The 23833-nt window shown below is 46.0% G+C and overlaps 1 protein-coding gene across 4 annotated transcripts in view; it reads left to right on the top strand.

Moving 5' to 3' along the window:
- Positions 1 to 23833, top strand: part of Cabin1 (calcineurin binding protein 1) — a 129460-nt gene that overhangs the window by 6000 nt on the left and 99627 nt on the right. For all 4 annotated transcript variants that reach the window (XM_048451483.3, XM_048451481.3, XM_048451482.3 and 1 more), the window contains exons 2-16: positions 2442 to 2516; positions 3142 to 3234; positions 3659 to 3772; positions 4987 to 5121; positions 6790 to 6970; positions 8053 to 8182; positions 9825 to 9974; positions 11307 to 11593; positions 12494 to 12662; positions 14674 to 14810; positions 15360 to 15577; positions 17598 to 17676; positions 18220 to 18407; positions 19339 to 19491; positions 20387 to 20581. In XM_048451483.3, coding sequence (XP_048307440.2) covers positions 2514 to 2516; positions 3142 to 3234; positions 3659 to 3772; positions 4987 to 5121; positions 6790 to 6970; positions 8053 to 8182; positions 9825 to 9974; positions 11307 to 11593; positions 12494 to 12662; positions 14674 to 14810; positions 15360 to 15577; positions 17598 to 17676; positions 18220 to 18407; positions 19339 to 19491; positions 20387 to 20581 — 2232 coding nt within the window. In that variant the 5' untranslated portion in view covers positions 2442 to 2513. The remainder of the gene's footprint in view (positions 1 to 2441; positions 2517 to 3141; positions 3235 to 3658; positions 3773 to 4986; positions 5122 to 6789; positions 6971 to 8052; positions 8183 to 9824; positions 9975 to 11306; positions 11594 to 12493; positions 12663 to 14673; positions 14811 to 15359; positions 15578 to 17597; positions 17677 to 18219; positions 18408 to 19338; positions 19492 to 20386; positions 20582 to 23833) is intronic.

Raw genomic sequence — 23833 nt, 5'->3', positions numbered from 1 at the left:
TAAGAGCAAAGGGATCTTCAGTGCTGAACCATCTCTTCAGTCCAGCTCCATTGTCTCTTAACACTGTTACATTGGGAACCAGACTTCACTGTGACTTCTGGAGGAGACAAATACCACTCAAACCATAGAACTTTCCAGGAACCCTTCTCTGTTTCGAGCACACTGTGTCAGAAAGATAGATGCAGATGTTTGTCTTTCCACAGCACCAAAACAACAACAGCAATAAAGTAATAAGTGATACTAGAATAACAATAAATTCACAAGGTATGGCAGTTTCAGTGGCACCACTTTCTTTGATGACCCTGACTGAAGTAAACACAGATTCTTTATTCTAGTGTTAGTTCCTAATATTAACTTTAGGCTACACATTACAGATTACACAGTTCATGATGGTGACTATCTCCATACAAGAACATGCCTCTGGCCAAGAATCTTCTTCACCCCTCTTCAGAAGAGAAGAGAAAACAAACACTAGGTGCAGCACCCCAATTCCTGCTTCATGCATGTGAAATGTCCAGGTTGTTAGGAAATCACTGTGGTTTTAGCTATGCACAAGTAGAAATCTTGTGTGTTGGTTACTTCAATGCCCTCTCTCAGCCTACAGGCAGAAAGCAAGGCTTACAGGAGAACCCTCTTTTCTAGAGGAAGCAACATTCAAAGTACCCTGAATCCGGGGCTAGAGAGACCAGCACTGGCTGGTCTTTTAGAGGTCCTGAGTTCAATTCCCAGCACCCACATGATGGCTCACAGCCATCTATAATGAAATCTAATGCCTTCTTCTGGTGTGTAGGCATGCAGGTAAAGTACCGTGAGTCCAGAAGAGTGAATTCTCTCTCTCTGTCCCCAACCCCCTCTCTCTCCAGAATTGCTGTCCTGGGGCAAGAGGCCTCAGCAGAGTTTGAGGGGTGTTTTGGAGGTCCTGAGCTGATGGAAATGTAAGCAGTGGGTCACCTGTGGGGAAGCTGTTGCTGCTGTGAGCCAGAATGCTGCTGGTTGTGGGTCTGAGAGCAGAACTGCAGACTTGAGTCCGTTTGCAGAGGGGAAAGGGCAGTACTGGGTCCAGATGATCAAACGGGCAGGTGGACAAACAGGAGAGCAGCTAGCACAGGCAGCAGCAGTTAGGTAGGTTCTGTCAGTAGCTAGGACATGGTGAACTGAAGCTCCTGGGAAAGCTGGGAGTTGCCTGCCTGTCAGCCCTTGATGCCCACACCCAGTAGGTTGGTGGGCACTGTTGCCAGTGCTTTTCCTTAGTCTGGCATGTCCAGTAAGTTGTTGGTTCTAGTTTCCTGACAAAATTTTAATATGTCCATGTGCTCCTCCAGTCCCAGTTCACCCGATGCATTTATAGTATGGCAGCCTTTCTACTCCCAGGAGTCTCTGTGCTGTGGTAGTGCTGAGCAGATATGTAGCTGGAGACTGCTCATTCGCTTTCCGGCCACCCAGACCCAAACAATCACACAGAAATTATATTAATTACATCACTATTTGGCCAATAGTTTTTATTAAGTAACTCTTACATCTTAAATTAGCCGATTTCAATTGTTCTGTGTATCAGTATAAGCTGTGGCCTACCAGTAAGATTCTGGAGTCTTTCTGCATCTGCAACTACATGGCATCTGTCTGACTCTGCCTACTCTCTCTCTCTCTCTCTTCCAGTCTGGCTATATTCTGCCCTGCTGTAGGCCAAGGAAGATTTATTCATTAACCAATAAAAGCAACACATATACAGAAAGAACCCTACATCACAGATGGACGATTCCCATGTCCACCATGTATGTAATCATCCTCCATACTCAAGATGGAGTTCAAAGCTGCTTGTAAAATAGAGATTCTGAGGACAAGGCACAGCCTGAAGAACCAGAATTTTACACAATATAGACTTAGAACAAGCAGGACACAGCCGATCTCAACATTCTCCCTGCCTGCTGGTTCCTTCTGTCTATTCCAGATACCTCATGTAACTGGAACCAGACAGTGTTGACTTTTGTGTATGGCATCTTTTTTTTTTTTAGCAGCATGTATCAGAATATTATTCTTTTATGAATGGATAATGTTCTTTCATGGACTTTCTCCACTTTATTTGTTCATCAGTTTGTGGGTGTTGTGGTGCCTCTTTCTTTTAGCTCTTAGGAATAACCATTCATGAGCAAGTTTTGTGTGAACATGTTTTCCTCTGAGTAAATGCATAGGAGTAGAGCTTTCAGACCACATGCTGATTCTGTTTGGTGTCTTGAGGAATTGCCAGTGCATTTCCCAGAAGGGCTGTTTTATATTCCAGGAACAACATCACCACATTCTGCTGTCCCCATCATCTTTTACAGCCTTCAGACTGATTTGCCTTCCTCTAACTCTGTTTTCCCATATTTCTAAGACACAAGTGGGTCCTAGCACTGTGCTGTTCCTGGTTCTTCCTGAACCCCTTGGTCCTGTTTCCTTTTTAGGGGACTGTGGACTGGCACATCCTCTACCAGTAATGGGAACTGATCCTCCGTGGTGGTGCTGAATCTCTAAATATGGTAAGAGCTAATACCTGCCCAAGTTGTTGGGGACAGTGTTGTCACTTTGTACCTGGGTAAGGGGCATTTTCCTTGTGCAGCCAGGAACACTGCTGGTACACCTGTGGGTGAGGATACTGACTGGCTGTTGCTTTAGGGTTTCAGTCACATTCGTAGGAAAGACAGAAGACTGACGTGTTTCTTTGGGATTGTTATTCTTTCTGTTTTGTTTGTTGAGACAGGGTTTCTCTGTAACAGCTCTAGCTGCCCTGGAACTTGCTTCGTAGACCAGGCTGACCTCAAATTCACAGAGATGCACCTGCCTCTGCCTCCCAAGTGCTGGGATTAAAGGCGTGTGCCACCACTGCATAGCTGAGATTGTTTTTCTAATACACAGATCTTGTATTGTGTTAAGTAGAAGTTGGGTACCCCCAGCCTCTGTTCATTTTGTGGTGGGCAATATCCAGGGTTTACTTTGCATCCTGATTAGCATTGTCTCACAGACAAATTCTTATTCTAGTCTTTACCTCTGGGTGATTGTTGGTGGTTCATTCCTCCATAGCTTTTCATAGCAGTGTAGAATATGTTTGGAAACAGAATTGTATTCATCTGAGCACTACGCTGCTCTTCCTCTGCACATTTCTAGATTCGAATTGCAGCCTTAAATGCCAGCTCCACAATTGAGGATGACCATGAAGGAAGCTTTAAGAGCCACAAAATCCAGACAAAGGAGGCCCAGGTATGTGTGTACTCAAAGATCTTCCTCTGAGGTGCACCTTGCTGCTCATTTTGAATGAATTCAGGCATCTCCTTAATGGAGTTCTAAGGGGAGATTGCATTGTGATGGTGGCTGGATCCATCTCATGTTGGACTTCTTCACTCTAGAAATAGCCATGCTCAAGAGCTATCTATTCTGCCCTTTGTGTTGCTGCCTCTTGCCTACACTTAGTGGTGCTGTGTTTTTCTGTGTGTGCCTGAAAGGGACTCTTTTTTTTCCCCAGTAATGATGTCTGGACACTGAATAGCGTAGCATTTCTTTTGCTGTAGCGGCTGTGGCTGACAGTTAACTTGGCAGTGACTCACAGCCTTCCCATTACACAGAGTTTTGGTTTAAATGGATCAGCTTTTGTGTGGTGTGAACTATCTCCTATCTTGGTTTGCAGGAAGCAGAGGCTTTTGCCTTATACCACAAGGCCCTGGATCTACAGAAACATGACAGGTTTGAGGAGTCTGCCAAGGCCTACCATGAGCTGCTGGAGGCGCGCCTGCTGAGGGAGGTGAGGCACTGGTAGGCTGGGCTGTGGTTTTTGAGAGAAGAGTCTCAACTTTGAAGTCTAGGCTAGCCTGAAACTCGGCTTTCTTGGATGCTGGGATTGTGGGCATGGAACACCCTGCCGAGTGCTTTTCAGTGTTGTCTGTCTCTTGTTTTGCACATGTGTACATGTATGTGTGCATGTGTGTTTGGCTTTAGTTTTTTTCTTTTTGAAACAGGATCTCAAGTAGTTTAGTCTAGTCTTGAACATGCTGTGTAGCCAAAGCTAGCCTTGAACTGATTGTCTTACCCCTACCTCCTGAGTGCTGGTTGGCCTGAAATTCTCTATGTAGACAGACGTTTAACTAACAGTTTTGCCTGTCTCTGCCTCCTGAATGCTATGATTAAAAGTATGTATCATTATGCCCAGACACTTTTTTTGGGGAGGGTGTAGTTTAAAGACAGGGTTTCATTGCGTATCCCTGGCTGTCCTGGAACTCACTCCATAGACCAGGCTGGCCTAGAACTCACAAAGATCTGCCTGCCTCTGCCTCCCAAGTGCTGGGATTAAAGTTGTGTGCCACCACCACCTGGCTCTGGCAATAGTTTTTATTCAGTCATTTCTTAGAAGAGTTAATGTTTTTAAGTCATTGCTATAAAAGCATCAGTGAAATAACGTTCTATGTTAAGGATGTTTATAATCCTTATGCTCTTTGACCTCATGTTCACATTTGCTATCTAGGCTAGGAATTACTGCTCTTTTATTACAGAGTTTACCCACAGCAGCTCTTTGGTTAAAGTAGCTTATTGGTGGTTATATGATGGTTCAGAGTCAGGAGCTTGGCCTTCTGGGGAAAAGCTTTAGGTCCTGCCTGCTCACCCCAGGAAGCCTCTTCACACTTGTCCCTGAGTAGGGGGACTGACTGGACTGGTTTGTCTGCACTGATAAACATTACCAGCTACACTGAGCACCCGAGATACAGCAGCAGGGATGGAAAGGAGTCCCTTGTCTTTCTTGACTACCAAGTTTGTGTGCAGTTCTTCCTGGTGGTTTGGCCTTTTTTTTTTTGTATGATTGGCACTGTCAGGTCTGCCCAGAATGTCTGCAATACCTTAATTTTCCAGGTCAGGTGAACTGGGCTGTCTCAAGCAGTATCTGGCCTGGAAACCAGGTATCCTGTTGATTGCTTGCTGAAGCTGTAGGGATGTGGAGTCACTTCTGTTTCTCTTTTCTCTCAGGCAGTTTCTTCCGGAGATGAGAAGGAAGGGTTGAAACACCCTGGACTGATACTGAAATATTCTACATATAAGAACCTGGCCCAGCTGGCAGCCCAACGAGAAGATCTAGAGACAGCCATGGAATTCTATTTGGAAGTACGGAGTTGGTAGTATTCAAATATCCATTTACACAGTTGATGAGGAAGGGGATTTGATGTAGTGGTAGTGACTGAAAAGAAGAGTTTGTAGTGGTGTCCTACCAGGATTTTGAGCCCGAGGCATTGAATTTAGAAAGGCCTGGAAAGCAGGGTTAGGTACTGGGATGGACTTTGTACCATCAGTATACCCATGACTGTAGGTGACTTACTTCATCCATTTGAGCCTCCATGTCTATGCCAGTATAATGGGAGAAAAGAAGGGGTAAAGCAGGACATAGTGGTACATATCTATAAACCAAGCAGTGGAGGGGCTGAGGTCGGAGGATCACATAGTAAGTTGGAGCAAAGGACTAGAGCCTGACACTTGTATTTGGTGCACTGCAGCCATAATAACATTGGCATTGTTTCTGTTTTACCAGACAGTGCGCCAAGTGCTCTCCATGCAGGCTTATGCCACTTTGCTGGGAGGTTGAGCTTATCCTCATTTCAGTGATGAGGACACAGGCTGAGGTCATTTTGCTAATTAATGTTGGAACAGTGATGTGAACTAAGGTCTTCTCAAAGCCTATAACTTTTCTAGAATTTGTGTAAGACTCCCATATTTTCTTTGTATCCAATTCCTCTTCTTTTGATTTATTTTAAAGATGTATCATATTTTTAATTAAGTGTATGCATGAGTATGTGTGTGTGACTGCAGGTGCTTGCCAGGCCCTTTGGCTTCAGACCCCCGGAGCTGGAATTACAGGTGTGAGCTGACTGACGTGGGCACTGGAATCAAACTCACATCCTCTGCAAACTCGCAGCAAATGCTTCTAACTTCTGAGCCATCTTTTCAGCATCTTATTTCCCCTCCCAAGTACGCACATGTGCACTTGCCAGAGGTTAATGCTGACTGCTATCGTCAGGAACATGTCCAGGTTTTTTGGTGCAGGGTCTCTTATTGACCTTGAGCTCAACCAATTAGAACTAGTCTAGTTGGCCAGTGACTCCCGGGGTCCACCTTTTTCTTAATGGGTTTGGAGGGTCAAACTCAGGTCCTCATGTTTGTTAGGCAAGCACTTTACTGATAGAGCTTTCCCCCAAGAGCCCTCTTTTATGTAAGAGTACAAATGCTTCTGTTAGTACAGTATGTGGAGAGAATGTTCGAAGTTAAATGAATTAGCTTCTATAACATTTTTAAAACTTTAAGTTTTGTGTGACAGTTCTCATGTATTTCAGGGCTATGAAGGGAGAATGACCTTGAATTCTTAATCCTCCTCCTCTGAAGTGCTGGAATTAGAGACATGGGCTCATTATATAACATGTATTTCTTGAGGATTTCATTATGTAGCCTAGGCTGTCCTGAAATTCACTTTGTAGCCCAGATTGGTCTTGAACTTGCTGTCCTCCTGCCTCAGCCTGCAGAGTGTTAGAACTGCAGGTGTGAGTTACCATGCCCTGTTCCATGTGACATTTTTTTTTTGTGTCCTTTCTCTGGGTCTTGGACACATGTGACTCTAGAGAACTGAACCAGCATTACTAGTTATAAGCAGGCATAGTGCCTTGCCATGCCATGGGTAATTTGAATGGCTGGGCCAGTGCTTCGTCCCTTTTGTCCCCAGCCTGACTGCTCAGTGAGAAGTCAAGTCATGTGTGTACATGTGCCCTCTGCTTGCACTGCTTCTAGGCGGTGATGCTGGATTCCACAGACGTCAACCTCTGGTACAAAATTGGACACGTGGCACTGAGGCTCATCCGGCTTCCCCTGGCTCGCCATGCTTTTGAGGAAGGACTTCGGTGTAATCCTGACCATTGGCCCTGCTTAGACAATCTCATCACTGTTTTGTACACCCTCAGTGATTACACAAGTGAGTGAACAGAGGAGAGAAGTTGACTTGGGTAAGCTGCTAGCAAAACTGATCTTGTTAGACTTTCTGCCAAACTGAGGAAGAATGAAGATGTTTTTGCATACTTTATTCTGTTTTCCTTTCTTCATTAACCAGATAATGTAAGTATAACAGTAAGATATGTTAATGTGTTCCCTAAAGGATTTCCCCTTTACCTTTGTCCATTGTCCTGTCTTTTTTGGGTTGTTTTTCTTTTCTTTTCTTTTTTTTTAAATATTTATTCATTTATTATGCATACAATATCTGCCTACATGTGTGCCTGCAGGCCAGAGAGGGCACCAGATCTCATTACAGATGGTTGTGAGCCACCATATGGTTGCTGGGAATTGAACTCAGGACCTTTGGAAGAGCAGGCAATGCTCTTAACCTCTGAGCCATCGCTCCAGCCCCCTCTTTTTTTTTTTTTTTCTTTTGAGAAAAAGTTTCTTGTGTCACCTAAGCTAGTCTTGAACTCAAAATGCCTGCCACATTGAGTGATTTAATGGCAGACATTTATTTCTCATTATTTTGGCGGTTAGGGAGTCTAATCAGGGTGCTAGCAGATTGGTGCCTACTCTTGGCTGCTGTGTTGGCCACCTCTCGTGTCTTTACTTGATGGGGTGGGGTTGGGAAACAAGAGGGAAGGTAAACCCACTTCATGTGTATGTGATACTAGGGGTATAGTTCATCCTGGATGGCATTGTCACTCTCATAGCAGAGATGGCTAGACATTTTGAAGGATAAATAGCTGATCACTGTGCGCTCTTTAGATTTCTTTGCAGCAGTTATTAAATATGGAATCACAGGGTTACGGCTGCACAGGAAAGTCACACATCTGTTTGCTTCTGGCAGCAGCTGTGCTGCTCCCCTGCAGGTGTGTGTTCTGGTGTGTTCTAGAAATCACAGTCTCAGCAGTCGTTACTAATTAATTGAGTAGGGTAAGGTGCTAGCTCATCATTGTTGTGCATTCTTTGATTCCTGAGTGGGAACACTTTCCTGGTGTTGACTGGGAGGCTAGAGTTTGGGAAGCAGGCTTATCTCCTCACCTGTTTCTTTCCTGCTAGCATGTCTCTACTTCATCTGCAAAGCACTGGAGAAAGACTGCCGATACAGCAAAGGTCTGGTCCTCAAGGAAAAGATTTTTGAAGAGCAGCCTTGTCTCCGGAAGGACTCACTTCGAATGTTCCTCAAATGGTAAGGCCTGCATCACGTCACCATGTGTGGCTGGTAAGCATCAGGAACATCCTTCGTTCCTGTCTCTGTCCTGATCTGGGTGCAGTTGGAGTCCCTGAACTCCAGGGCTTTGACCTCTGTGCTGCCTTCCTCAACAAGCTTATGTTGACCTGCCTGTTTGTTGTTTGGTGGGGTTAAGGAGTAGGGATTGAACTCAGGGTTATAGCCCCTGCCAAGATTTTGTCAGCAGTACTGCCCAAATTCAGTATCCCAAATGTGTCCCAATCTTGTGCCACCCCTGCCATGCCTCCAGAGCAAAGCTCATTCTGACCTGTATCACCTAGAGGACCTTTGCAGCCTGGGCTCTTCCCTCTCTCTCCCTTTACCTCCTGCTCCCCCCCCCCCCCATTTCTTTGTTAGAATTTTCTCAGGTGCCTGGCACATTCCTACCTGACCCCCTTGTGACTTACTATCCTGTCTCTTCACACCTGTGACTGTATCATTCTCCTGTGCTGCTAGTTTTATGTCTACTTAACACAAGCTAGAATCATCTGAGAGAAGGGAACCTCACCTGAGAAAATACCTCCCTAATATCAGGCTGTAGGCGAGCCTGTAGGGTATTTTCTTTATTAGTGATTGATGAGGCATGGCCCAGCTCACTGTAGGTGGGGCCGTTCCTGGGCTGGTGGTCCTGGGTTCTATAAGAAAGACTGAGCAAACCCTGGGAAGGAAGTCAGTAAGCAGCACTCCTCTGTGGCCTCTGCATCAGTTTCTGCCTTGAGGTTCGTGCCCTGTGTGAGTTCCTGTCCTGACTTCCTCCAGTAATGACCAGTGCTGTGGAAGTGTAAGCCAAATAAACTCTTTCCTCCCCAAGTTGATTCTTGGTCATGGTGTTTCATCGCAGTATAGAAACTCTAGCTAAGACCCCTCACCTGTCATGTTCCCACTTCTTCTTGTTTTGCATTGTTTCACCTTACATTGCAATTCTCTGATGGTGCCTCTGCAGCTTCTGAGTTCTGCTGCCCCTCCTCCCCAATCTCTCCACCCAGACAACCCTTCTTGCTGGTCAGGTGTTCTTTGGCCCCTAGCATTCACCTGTAGAGGGAATTGGTGGCTGCTTGTCTCAGGCTCTGTTCTCTATAAGCTTACCCTTGTGCTCATGAATGTCTTGAGTGAACTAATGTTTCTGAGGAGACTCTTAAGTCTCCAGAGTGACTGTAGTGCAGTAGGCCTGCTGGAGGCACCGGGACACACTGGGAGGGCAGGTAGTTCGTCATCTCAGGCTGTGAGTGCTCACCTGAGACCACTCCGTAGTTTGGAGATGCTGTTGATTGTGGTGAACATAATTTGTCTAATGACTTTGTTGGAAGACAGGCGAGGCTTTTCTTTCCTATGGCTTTTTAGACACAAAGGTGATATTATTAATACATACAGAAACCTGTGCCCTGTTGTGAATTGTGGAAGGAGCAGGGGGCTTTTGTGATTCTCATTGTATGTGGGCATATGAATACTGATAACTACTCATTTGAGATCAGAGCCACGTTGAATTTATGTTCAGCAACTATCAAATATTGATTAAAGGGTATTAAATGTATCTATCTCTGTAGAATTTTATCTTTGGTTCTAGTGTTAACTAATTTCCTCCTGTCTTCTATACTTTTAGTGACATGTCAATCCACGATGTGTCTGTGAGTGCAGTGGAGACACAGGCCATTGTAGATGAGGCTCTGGGGCTGAGGAAGAAGAGGCAAGCATTGATCGTGCGGGAGAAGGAACCGGACCTGAAACTAGTGCAACCCATTCCTTTCTTCACGTAGGTCATCTGGTTTCTCTAGGAATATTGGGTGGTCTGGCAAAATATTCCCTGCGCAGGAGGGAGGTCTGGAGGTGTGGGAAGGCTGGTGTGCAATGGCTAGAGAGCTGGACTCATGGACCTCCTTGCAAGCTACTAAGAAATAGGCTCACTCTCTTTAGCATGCCTGGTGTAGGTTGTTCTCCCAACCGCTAGAAATGTTCTTATCTTTTTTATTCTTCTCTGCTGAGCAGGGGAAAGAACACTAACATTTGGCACCATTAACCAGGAGAGAACCTGGCACCCTGGAGATTGTCACAGGTGTGGACTTTCCTGGCTGTTGAGTCTGTGTTCATATGAGGGCCAGATGACAAGTAAGATGTGTAAGATGGGCCTCAGAGTAGCCCTTGTGAGCCCTGACATGTATAAGAAGCCCTTTCCTTCATGGAAGGGGGAGCTGATATTGGTGGCTCACTGGAGTTAGGGTAGTTTAGTACTGCAATAAGCTTTGGCATTTAATTTTTGCTTTAAAAATTTTGACGTTAAAGACAAGCTCACACCTGAAATCCCAGAACCCAGGAGACTGAAGCAGGTGGGTCTCTGATTTTCAGACCAGATTGTATGAGTTTGAGGCCAGCTGGGACTATACAGTATGACTGTCTCAAACATACATATGCATACACATATTCTGCCATTGAATCTTTATCATGTCCTGGTACCAGTATAATCCTAACCTCTTGCCCCTCGGTGACCTTACTCAGTCATTGCTGCTGTGGTGTAGAGCACCTCTCCTGTGTGCCTTCACAGCAGTTCTGGTGCTGGTAGTTGGGTGACCTTGGGGATAATACCTGCTATTCCTTAAAAACTGGGAACAGCGCTGGGTGGTGGTGGCACACCCCTTTAATTCCAGCACTTGGGAGGCAGAGGCAGGCGGATCTCTGAGTTTGAAGCCAGCCTGGCCTACAAGAGCTAGTTCCAGGACAGACTCCAAAACTACAGAGAAACCCTGTCTTAAAAAACCAAAAAATAAAAATAAAAAATAAAAAAAAATATGGGAACAGCTTCTCTCTTTTGTAGAGGATGACATAATGTAATAGAACATTGGGAGTCTCTGCTCGGGTGAGGACCAGGAAGATAGCAGTCACTGCACCTGCTCTGGTGTGGGCTTCTCCACTGTAGCACTTGTTGGAGTCAACACTTTGTTGGTTTTAATAGTGACCAACATGCTGACTGCCTTCTCCCTGCTCTGTTGAGGTCACGGCTCTGGGAATAGTTAGTTCTGCTGAATTTATTTATACAGGCCAATTGGCCTTCAACAGGTGCTGACCAGGTGTGGTACTCATTTCTTTGTAGGTGGAAGTGCCTTGGAGAGAGCTTGCTGGCCATGTACAATCACCTCACCACTTGTGAACCCCCAAGGCCCAGCCTTGGCAAGAGGATTGACCTGTCTGACTACCAGGACCCCAGCCAGCTACTAGCATCCTCTGTAGTGGTTACACCTGTCAGTGTGGTCCAGCCAAGTCCTGTTAACACCAACCCAACTGTCGCTGTGGCTGAGCCTGTGCTGTCCTATACCTCTGTGACCACAGCCAGCTTCCCACTGCACAGTCCTGGTCTGCTGGACACAAATGCTTCCATGGGTGAGTAGACCTTGTGAAATCACATTCTGAAAAGCCTATGTATGTATGTATGTTGAGCCCAGCAGGAACAAGAAGGGGACTTTGGCGTCTCCAGGGAAATACATCACACAGCGTCTCCATGGAAAGGCATTGTGCTGGTCCCTGTGAACTGAGTGAAAATGAGAGCTCCAACCTTGTAGAAAACTAATCAGCCTGGTCCCAGGGCTAGTACAGAAGCATTGACGCTCAGGGGCTGGGACTACAGATGCAGCTCCTTGGCAGATTCCCATTCCTTTCCCAACTGTTAAGTCTTTGCATGCAAGTTCCTCTTCTCCCTTGTGGTGTGACCTGGCATCTCCTTGTTGCTGGTCCTGCTTTCTTGCTAGATACATGCATTCTAAGTTTGTTGACTTTAGAAGACATTGAAGTCGTTACCATGTGTACATTTTTATTACCATTGAACTTGTAAAATGTTTTTACCAAAAGCTCCCATGCAGTTTCTGTCACTACACTCAAGAATACCTGGCACTTAGAGAAGTTTCGGAATGACTGTGGGCGTGGTTGTTTTCTTAGTCACACGTGACACTCCTCTGTTCTCCACATAATTCACGGTTCTCTTTTTCTATTCCCGTCATTCTATATTTGCCCACCTAAGGTCAGTGCCCCTCACCCTGCCTGCCCCAGGCTCATGGATTGAGGCCGCAGAGGCTCATGCAGTTAGTACCGAACGTAGACATGTTCTGAGCCCTGACTAGGAGGTCTCTTCAGTGCAAGAAGGACTCAGGAATGTTTGTTCTTAAAAAGAGATCTCATGACTGTTTCAGAAGAGTTCCGTGTGGGAGACTTGTCAGCACTGGATACGTGGTTGCTGTTTCCCTCGCCTGCCATTGTGTAAGATTTTAATTTTCACTCTTGGCGAAGGTGATGTTTCTGGGGGAGATAAATCTAAGAAAGGTGTAAAGCGTAAGAAGACTTTAGAAGAGAGTGGAGAGACAGCAAAACGGAGGTCCGCCCGTGTCCGAAACACCAAGTGCAAAAAGGAAGAGAAAGTGGATTTCCAGGGGCTTCTGGTAAAGTTCCTGCCATCCAGGTACTGTACTCTTGTGTTTTTTCTGAAGTAACCTGCAGATTGCTGTCTTTTTCTCTCAGCAGCATTTTCATTCTATTAGCTCCCCTCCCTTTAGATACCTCCCTTGTTTCCCTTGACCTTTGCTTGGATACAGAGTCTAGACTGCAGTAGATTGTCTTCTTGGTTTTTTTCACCTCTCCTAAGGGTGTGTGTTTGTTAATATTCAGGCATCTGTGCTGGCCTGCCCTTGGGATTCTGGCAGACTGTGTCCTCAGCTGTAACCACTAAGATCACCTCCTGTGCACATTCACTACATCCCCTTTTAAAGGGCTCTGCCCACCTCACATCTCTCTCTCTCTCTCTCTCTTTCTCTCTCTCTCTCTCTCTTCTCTCTCTCTTTCTCTCTCTCTACCTTTCACTTCTCTTCTGCTGCTCCTGTCCCCAGAAGCCGGTGTCCCTCTTTCCTTTTCCCTCCACATAAACTTGTTGTGTGGCGTCTTTCTCCTGCATGCTGCTTTTTAAAATCACTACAGTGTTTCTGCCTTACTTTGTTTTCCATGATTCCATTGCATTCTGGGAAGATGGAGAAAGATCTAGCTCCTTTATTGATTCTTCATGACCCTCAAAGAATCCTAGGGCAGAAGGTGCTGTCTCAGAAATAGGAGGCACCTAGGCCTGAAAGTCCTTACTGGTCCTCTTCCTTTGGTCTTACCATAGACTCTCTCTCCTGAGCATTCCTAGGATTTATCATGCCAGTGGGCCTGCTTCTTGGTACCCTGTTTCTGCCCTCCCAGCAGAGTGAAGAGAGCAAGTAATGTGCTCTGCTCCATCGTATTTCTCCTTTATGGCATCTGGAGGGCATATTTTTGGTCTTCCAGGACTTCCTCTCTCAACTCCTGTGTCTTTGTGAGTCTAGGGCTTTTCTCCCTTCACCGCTCTCTGAACAGCGTTTGATCAGGTCCACCATCAAGAGATCTTGAGTCTTCGGCATGCATTTTGACAGTGACAGTTTATTTCAGTGGTTACTCCATCAGAGTTCAAGAGGAACCCAGAAACTTTAGCAGACTGTACATCATTTTATGTCAGGATACTTAGCCTCTCTTTTTCCCTTCCCTCCATCTCTCCCATGAGGGTAAAAGTCTTAGATGAAGGTTGTTTTTAGTACACAGCTAAGGAGGACCAAGGTGGAGATGTGATACCTTCCACTGGGTTTCTCCTGAAACGTGCTACAGGGAAAAGTGTCTCTTTGGGAGAGTGAAGGATTGTGTTGTAGTTGAGTGGTCCTGTCTTCCCCTTAACCCTGCTTGGCCTACCCTGTGGTCTCGTTCCCTGCCTTCTTTGTGTGGAGCTACATCTACTTCAAGTCGGTTTCCATGAAGTTTGAATATTTGTTACTGTGAGTGTCCTGAGAGAGACATTTAAAGGTTCCCTAAGTGTTATGCTGGTGCTGGTTGAGGAAGCTACAGGGTGGCTAAACATGGTCCTAAGAGAAGGGTCTGGAGGGTGGTATCTGCAGTGTGAGGAGCCATGGAGGGATAGCTCAGATGGGCTTGATGTGGCCCCACAGCACACTGTGTTCTTCTGCTGGGGCCTCTGCTTGTGCTTAGCTCCTCTGTTGTCAGTCCAAGAGTGTGCGCTCTGGTTCTGCTCCCCGAGGCAGGGCCCTGTGATAGTCGGTCTTTATTTGGGTTGTTTGTGGGTGAGTACCTACTTATGGTCCGCCTCTCACATTGAGAGATAAGCTTGCTGCTGGCCACTTTATAGTTGTAGTCTGGTACCTAGCTTTGTGCCTGGCACATGACTGCTGCTCAGCAGCTGTCTGTGGTGGTATAGAGTAAGTGTGGGTACCGACCAGCCACAGACTTAGGAAGTCTGGAGAGAGCAGCGCCTCTGCGAGGCCTGGGTGGGTGCCCTCATCTGTCTGTTTCAGTGTCCTGCATCTCGGCTCAATCCACTTGCTCTACTAGGAGGACTTGGGGTACTTTGTCACAGTGAGTGGTATGGCTTTGTGATTTGAGCATGTTCCATTTAGGTTAAGAAAACTGGACCCTGAGGAGGAAGATGACCCATTTAATAACTATGAAGTTCAGTCAGAAGCCAAGCTGGAGAGCTTCTCAAATGTGGGGCCTCACCGACTGTCCTTTGATTCGGCCACATTCATGGAATCTGGTAGGGATCAGCAATTCCATCAGTCACTGCTGGGACTCTTCCTTCCATCAACCTGTAACCTGCCTGGGTTTTGTTCTGCATGGTGGTTCTGGGGTGTTTTCTGAGCATTGGTGAAAGAGCTGCTGTAGTCAGCTGAGGGCTCCAGGTGCATGCTTGCTGTGCTCCTGAGGCTGTGTACTTAACACTGGCCTCAGAGGCTTGCCTTTGCAAGTTTAGTATGTGTTATCACATCTATTCTGTGTGTGCTGTGTCCCAGACACTGTGTTTTGTGCATATGATCTCATTCACTGCACATGGGAACACTTGGAGGTTAGCCTTTTTGATATTCATCTTAGACATGGGAACTTTGGGAGGCTTGTTCACCACTGGCAAGTGCTGGAGTCAGCACTGAATGCTGATAAGCCTGATCTTAGCACTGCAGCATGGCCTTATGCTTACCTAGATTGAGTCGGGTAAGAGAGGAGCCAAGTTGTCCTCTTCTGAAGAGAAGAGAAACTGGATGCAGGGGGCCTATTCATCTTGGTGAGGTTATTTTCCTTCTCTGGACAGAGAAGCAGGATGTGCATGAGTTCCTGATGGAGAACTTGACCAATGGGGGCATCCTGGAGCTGATGATGCGCTATCTGAAGAGCATGGGCCACAAGTTCTTGCTGCGGTGGCCCCCGGGCCTGGCAGATGTTGTTCTTAGCGTCTACCACAGCTGGAGGAGGCATAGCACCAGCCTGCCCAACCCGTTACTGAGGGACTGCAGCAACAAGCACATCAAGGTTGGGCCTCTTAAGGGCTATAGTGTCACTGGTACCAGAAGACAGTGACAGGGATCTTCCTCGGGTACAGGACTGCTGTATCCAGAACCTGGACCATTGTGCAGTTTAAAGCAGGGAGCCATATGACCTGCCTTGTGTCCAGAAAACCCCTAATGACTGAATGGGATACTCTGGGGGTGAGAATGAGTATAGCAGACTGAAGGCTGCTGCCAGTTGAGCCATGGTGGTGACAGATTCCATTAATGGCAGTGCAGTGGAGTTGAGGTTCTGGAACACAACTGACAAGATATCTGGACTTGAGTAAGAAGAAGTAAGCCATGGGGACAGTGTCTAGTGTTGTTTACTGAGATGAGAGTGATCATAGGAAAAGGAAAAGGAAACTTTGGCTGTATTTGACAGGCTAGGAACTATTACCAATTTGTAAAAATGTTTTTGTGTGCATACATGGTATTAGGGGCCTTGTCCATGCTAGGTAAGAACTCTATCACTGAGCTTTATTTCTAGCCCTATTGAGGTGAGAAAACAGCTAGGTAGCGTGCTTAGGGGAGTGGTGGCATCCTCCAGCACTTGGGAGCTAAGCCTTGCTCAGCTCTGTCTACTGCATTCCCTATCACAGATTCCTGTTGTAGTGTTTTCTAGAACTCAAGGAAGCAGGCCATCAGGCCCACCTCTCTTGTTGAAGGTAGAATGTCAGGCGCTGAGGTAGGAATGTGGAAAGACATCTATTTTGGTGACTTTTTTATTGCTGATAAAACATCATGATCAAGGCAAGTTAGAGAAGGAAGGGTTTATTTGGGGCTTAGCGCTCCAGAGGGATAGGAGTCCATCACCATCTTGGTGCAGAATATAGCGGCAGGCAGGCAGGCAGGCAGGCAGGCAGGCATGGTGCTGGAACAGCCGCTGAGAGCTCACGTCTCCATCCATCCACAAACTGTAAGCCAGAAACCTCAAGCCTGTCTCCAGTGACACACCTTCCAAACAAGGCCATACTTTCTAATCCTTCCCAAATAGTTCCACTAACTGGGGACCAGTACTCAAACTTGTGAGCCTGTGGCAGCCATTCTCATTCAGATGCCACAGGGTTCAATCCAGGTAATCTTTCTGGTTGAGAGTCAGGCTGGAGTTGACATGTCTGTAGAGCCATTGCTTTGTCACCAAGCTGATCACACTGTGATACCCCCAAGTAGCTTTTTCCTACTAGGCTTTATTCTCTCCAGTAATAATGTGAGTCAGCAGGAGCCAGTGTTTGAAATCCAGAAATGGGGCTGCCCATTTTCCAGCTGTACCTGCTGGCATGCTCCATCTCTGAGTCTTAGCTTCTTTAGTACCCTGATGATGACCCATCACGTTGCTGGCACTTTTAAATGTTGAGAGGTGTCTGACCTGGCAGAGGAGTAAAGTGACAGACAGGTTGCTTCTTCCCTAAGTAGAGCCATCCCTTGTTTTTTCTAAACATTCTGGCAGTAGCCATGGTTATCATTTAGTAAAAAGAATTAAATTTCTATCTATGCCTCAGTGGGTAAAAGAGCTTGCTGCATAGGCCCTGGCAGCCTAAATGATCCCTGAAACCCATGTAGAGATGGAAAGAGAGAACCAACTCTGCAAAGTCCTCTGACCCTCCACAAACGTGCTATAACACACATATACACATCACACACATATGCACATACATATAACTCTAATACAACATTAAAAATGTATAAATAAATTTTAAGCAGTTTTGTAAAAAGCACCTTTGGTGCTGAGAATGCAGCTCAGTTGGTAGAAAGTTTGCCCAGCATGCACAAAGCTTGGGTTGATTCCCCAGCCCTGGAACAAACAGGTGGATATGGTGGCACAGTGTACTCCCAGTGCTTGGGAGGTGCTAAGGCAAGGTACAGAAGTTCAAGGTCAGCCATTGGCTACATAGTCATTTGAGCCAAACTTGGGATACATGAGAAAAGTTGGTTTTAGTTTGGTCACCTCCTGATGTGGTGAGTCTTTGTGGGTTTGCCCCGCCCTCCCTATGCTTGTCCTACAGGACATGATGCTGATGTCTCTCTCCTGCATGGAACTCCAGCTGGACCAGTGGCTGCTGACCAAAGGCCGGAGCTCGACAGGTAGGAGGCATTTGTATTCTTGGCGTGGCGTGGTAATTTTTCTGAACATCACTAGGCTGGAGGAAGCCAGAGTGGTGAGACTGGGCCATGCAGTCCCTGGGCACCTTCTCTGAGATGGCTTTTCAGTATTTCCGCTAAATCCCCCGACACTCTGGCAGCAGAGGCAGCTGTAGGTAGCACTTAGCTGCTGTTTCCATTACTTGGGATTTGAGGAAGTAAACTCCCAGCCTTGGAGTGACTGCTCAGTGCTGTATGTGTCTCCAGTAATTTTCTCAGATTATTCTTTTAAAATTTCACTTGGTAGAATATAGTTAAGTTCAGTGAAGTTAGCAGCCCCCTTTCTCCAGCTCTCATGTTCTCTGTGACTGTCTGACTCAGCTATTCTGTATCCTGCTGCTCAGGGGCTGTGGGACTCTGAGGACTCAGGGAACCTAATCATGGGCACTTGGGGACTACTACCAGAGGGCTGAAGGAGGCCTCTGGGAGTGGAAAGGTGTTTGGATGATGCACATGAAGGCGTCACATTGCCCGGATGTTTTCTAGTGTCCCCCCGGAACTGCCCTGCTGGTGTGGTGACAGGTAGGTTTGGGCCTGACTTCCCAGGAACCCACTGCCTGGGTGATCTCCTGCAGCTGTCATTTGCCTCGTCTCAGCGGGACCTCTTTGAGGATGGCTGGCTGGAGTTTGTTGTCCGTGTGTACTGGCTGAAAGCACGTTTCTTGGCACTGCAGGTTGGTTCCATGGTGAATGTGCCCCCACACCTGACAGGGAGGGCAGAGAACTGGCTGTGTTGAGGAAATAAGCATTTGTAACTCTTGGTGTGAGGAAGTGAGGCGTTTTGGGAATTGCCAGCATGTCAGTAGTCAAAGCATGGCTGCCATTCTGGAAAGCACCTCAGTGCCCACCACAGGGCTTTGGAAGGGATCCTGTATTCTCCAGCGACCTCTGCTCAAAATTGCCTTGATTGATCCTTTTATTTTCCCGTGAAGGCTCAGCAAGAAATAGAAATAGGAGCAGGATGCTCCAAAAGGAATTACTCACCTGGCTTCTTAGAGCCTAGGTGGGACAGCCAGAGTGACTCGACTGTTCCCCAGTACCCTTCTCTGCTGGTACTTGGTGCACCAGGAGAGTATCAGAGATAGCCTGGATCATAGTAGCTCAGTCTGGGGGAAGCAGCATGGTTAATGTGAAGAATGTCAGTTCTAGAGTTAGGACAGGCCTTGGTTTAACTCTGGATTGGCCAGACACCTGGCTGTGCTGAGGTGGCATTGGTGTCTTCACCTGTGACATGGTTAATGAAACTTTGTCTCACAGAGTTGTGGAATGGATCCCTCTTTATTCACTTAGTCACTGAAAGGGATTTGTTTAGCCCCACTTTTCTGGAAAGCCCTTTTCGGTGGTGGGGAAAGAGACATAACAATAATTGAAGACCTTAGCTTACTGGCACATGCTTGTAAATCCAGCACTTAGAGGGGGAGAGTTTAAGGCCAGCCTTGTGCTACACAGTATAAGATCAGCATGGACTATGAGACCATCTCTTAGCAAATAAACAGAAACCAGCCTAAGGGTGTCTGTGCCTAGTGAGATCAGGATTGTGTCGGACCGAACAACACAATTAGCTCTCTACTTTTTGCCACCTTTTTTCGTTTTTCTTCTGACCAGGGAGACATGGAACAAGCCCTGGAGAATTACGACATCTGCACAGAAATGCTTCAGAGTTCCAGTGCCATCCAGGCAGAGGCAGGAGCTGAGCAAGGGGACATTGTCATCCGGCTGCCCAACCTCCATAATGACTCAGTTGTTTCTCTGGAGGAAGTGAGTAGATGTCTTTAATAGTATTTTCTTAGTGGAAGATATACTCTGGTTGATCTAGTCAGACTAGACCTGATCTGCTCCTGTGGAATAAGCGATGCCCACATGCCAAGCAGAAGGTCCTGGGGTGGGAGTAGGGGGCAGCGCAGGGTTAGAGAGACAGTCCTGATACAGATTCCACTGGCAGAAAGCTTGTCCAGCTGGCAAGTGTGGAAGCTGTGACCAAGCGTGATTCAGAAGGAGTGGTTGATCAGCCACAGCAGGACTGGAGGGAAGTGCTGGCTGTGCAGACCAGTGTTAATCTGACTGCACACAGGACTGGAAGAAATGTTGTGTGTGCCAGACTTCTGCTGGATGGCACTCTCATGTGCGTCCTCTGCCCTGTTGCAGTCTGTATCTGTGATGTGTTCACATGACTGAAAGCGTCTACATTACTCTACCTTTGTTTCAGGACAAGGCCAGGCATTCTGCTGCCTGTGTGCCAGGGCTACATTAGGCCCTCTGTGAGGAAAGGGCCCTGTGGATCAGTAATGCATGTCAATCCCCTGGCTCTTTCTCTGGGTCTTTGGCAGTCAGGCAGTCCATGAACAAGTCTGGCTTCATGAACTTTCACACTGTTTTGGCAGATACTATTCAAGACCCCCTCTGCTTTTGTAGTGGCTGTGTGTTTTGCTTTTAAAGACTTGAATATATCTGGATATTAACATAACTATTTTTGAAGGAGTATGCACGTTGTATGAACACTGTTATTAAGTGCAGAACCTAGTGTATTTTGGCTGAAACAGTGCTAGAGTATAAGCTTATCTTTCTTATTTAGATGGGAAGACTCAAACATTGACTAAATTCAGAGAGGAGGTGAGAGATTTGCTATTAGGCAATATTATTGGACCTTTTTCAGATTGATAAGAACCTGAAGTCTCTGGAAAGGTGCCAGTCGTTGGAGGAGATTCAGCGGCTGTTTGAGGCAGGTGACTACAAGGCAGTGGTGCAGCTGCTCCGGCCCACCTTGTGTACCAGTGGGTTTGACAGAGCCAAACACCTGGAGTTTATGACTTCCATTCCTGAGAGACCAGCCCAACTGCTTCTACTGCAGGTATGTGCTCACCATCCATGTTTATATTGCCTTTACTTTGTGTGTGTGTACACCTCTGGAAGTTCTGAGCTTGCCTTTGAAAACACATAACTGGAAGAAAACAATGGGAATTTAGCCTAACCTCGAAGATAATGCTAGATCTAGATAAAAGTTACAGTCAAGACTGTGATAATGTTAGAACCTAGGAGTTCAGATTTTAGTATTAGTTGTGGCTCAAGGTGAGCCCACACTTGACTGAACTTAAACCAGCAAGAGGAAAGAATGGTCAAGGTATCATCTACCTATCTACTCATTTGTTAATCTGCTTTTTTGCATTTAACTTAATTTTGAGTAGATGTAAATTGATAAGATCTGCACAGTGTAAAGAATCAAGATAAAATCCAGACTCATATTTGACTGCGTGTTGAGGAAAAATGCTAGTGCTGTGTTTGAAGTCATGTGTGCCCTCCTGTCTCCTCTCATGCCCTTGTTCGTGATGTTAGTGCTGCACAGCCATATACCAAGCACTGTGGAGATGCCCTATCATTAGTACCATACTCCCCTCTGTCCTGACTTGCATTAAGACAAACATGGATGGTAGTAATTATTTTATGACAAGCCTGGAATCCTGTCTCCTTATGGTTTATACACTAACTACAGTATATACATTAACTTATTGAGTCCTTTCCCTTCCAGTTTGGAAAAAGAGTACAGCAATATTCCAGCCTTTACGGGTTTTTGTTTGTTTTGTTGGTTGGTTTGCTTTGCTTTTCGAGACAGGGTTTCTCTGTGTAACAGCCCTAACTGTCCTGGAACTACTTCTTGTAGACCAGGCTGACCTCGAACTCACAGGATCTTCCTGCCTCTGCCTCCCGAGTGCCAGGATTAAAGATGTGCTTCACCACTTCCCGGCTTCCAGACTTTTCATTTGGCATTTTAGCCATTAACTTTGTTGAACTGGGAAATACCCTTAGAGGCTTGGCTGTGAGAACAGTTGGGGACGCTTCTCAGCCATGGTAGGAATGGGGGAGAGAGATGGTTTAAGAGTGAAGAGAGGTAGAAGGCATGCTTTAGGTCCTCCTAGGTGAGGAGGACACTGGTGAGACCTAATGAAATGTGTCTGACTTTATTTACCCTGAGGGGTTGCTTAGAATGATGGTGTGTGGAAAGATAGCCTTTGATGAATGATCCAGTGAAGTGTAAGTGGCAAACAGGAGGCAATGGCCAGCCCTCTCCACTCTGTAGGATGGCACTAATGCTCAGATGTTATCTTGTTCCTACTAGTGATATCATCAGTAGATGTGGCTCATTCCTTGGGAGGAGTGTTACCCTGTGTTAGGGGCTGCTCTGAGGTCTGGACTATGCACTATGGAGCTTCTGTTTCTAGGAATAAGTGATTTCCAATTGTTGCTGTTTGTTTTCTATTGAAAATGTTTTCTTATTGATTGGAGTGACTTAATAATTAAAGGTAGTCTTTTCTCATTGGATCTTGATAGTTTTTTGTTTTTTTTTTTTTTGTTCAGTATGTTGTTTACTTTTTTCTTTTTGAGACAGGGTTTCTCTGTCCTGGAACAGGGTTTAGCTGTTAAAATGTTATAACATTTTTTATACTGGAACTCATTCTGTAGACCAGTCTGACCTAAAACTCACAGAGATCTGCCTGCGTCTGCCTCCCAAGTGCTGCGATTAATGGTATGTGCCACTATCGCCCATGAGTCACCACAGCCAGGCTTGTTTAGTTTTAAATCATGACTTTTATTGTTGTTTTGTTTGTTTTTATATGCAAAGTTCTCAGCTTTTATGTTGTCAGAATCTTTTCATATTTGCAAATGGTTGTGATTTTGTTCATTGTAAGTTGTTTCATATGCTTAGATAACATTTTTTATACTGGACCAATGCTCATCTACTCAAGTTATTCCGCATAGAGGACTGGAGCTCCTCTGAGTACCTGGCGGTGGTCAGGAAGGCTGTCGTGTTCTAAAGGAGGGAGAAGGCTGGACACTCACCAATAGAGTTGAAAGTATATTTGCTCTTACTGGCCTACAACAGTGGCCATGTTTTATGTTTTGCATGTTTTAACTTGCCTGCTTTGGTGTCTCTGGAGTGGGGATCAAATTCAGAATATTTCTCATGGTAAGGGAGATACAGGAAAGAGTTTCCAATTTAGCAAGCTGCTTTTTATGTTCCTCAGTATAGCAGTGGTTCCTTCTTGTTGAGTTGTTGAGTTAATCTTTGGATGTTACTATTTTGGGTTGTTAATGTACTTTTTATTTGTACATTGTTGGTTTCTAAGAACTCTACTGATCATTGCCTGTTTATTTAAACCTGGTCTTTTAATGAGAATCCCTTTTTTTTTTTTTATTGTTTTCTGTTTGTTTGACTATACGGTAGTGTTGCCCACAGAGAGTGGTAATTTGGTTTCTACACTAGTTGGCAGCTGGTCTTCTGCTTTTTTCTAATTCTGGCCCTGAGCTGTAGGTTCTGTTAGAGCACTATTGGCTACCCCTCATCTTTGCCAACTTTGGAAATCTGTGTGCACACTGTCTTATATCTGCCTCTTGAATGTTCAATTTTGATCAGAAGGAGTCAGCTTGCGTTTGGGACCCCATAAGTATATTCCGTAGCTCCTTCCCCAGTGACTTCTTCTTCAAGGAGGCTGCTTTCTCAAAGAAACAGAGGCTCCCTTTTCCTGACTTGGTGAGTTGGGAGAAAGTTTTGTGTTCAAATTTTGCAATATTTTCTGAAGGCATTTGGGACCTTTCTGCTCCTGTACCTGTGCCACCCCAGAGAAAGGTGAATAGGAGCTGCCTCCAGACCTAGGCTTGTGGTTGCAGGGGCAAGGAGTGGGCCAGAGCCAGATGACACACGCAGGCAGTAGGTGCTTCCTGCTGATCCAGCAAGCTGCCTGTCAGATGTGTGACTTCACAAACTGTTTGCTGAAGCACGAGTCATTGATGAAGCCCATTTCCCTGGGGTTTAAATGGGTTATATTCTAGGCCCCCTCTCCTTCCTCAGAGGAGCTTTATAGAAAGTCGATAGCTTCCCCGGAGGTTTTAAAGTAGACATCATGACTCTGTGTGGTGTCATAAGAGCCGTGTGTGTCCTGCGCACTGTGCTCAGTGTGGCACACATTTCAGTTCATGGAACTGTACCTTCAAGGGGTGATGCCATGGCGGAGGCTCACATGTGCATTGGGGAAGAGGGAGCTCACAGAATGATGACTTCATCAGTTACTGGCCATTTGTCTCTTCTGAGGCATCAGTTCATGCCCCC

This window comes from Myodes glareolus, chromosome 18 (genome assembly GCF_982192425.1).
Source record: "Myodes glareolus chromosome 18, mMyoGla1.1, whole genome shotgun sequence".
NCBI classification, from domain to species: Eukaryota; Metazoa; Chordata; class Mammalia; order Rodentia; family Cricetidae; genus Myodes; species Myodes glareolus.
Note: the sequence above shows the minus strand (reverse complement) of the source record. Positions and strands in the feature narration are given on the sequence as shown.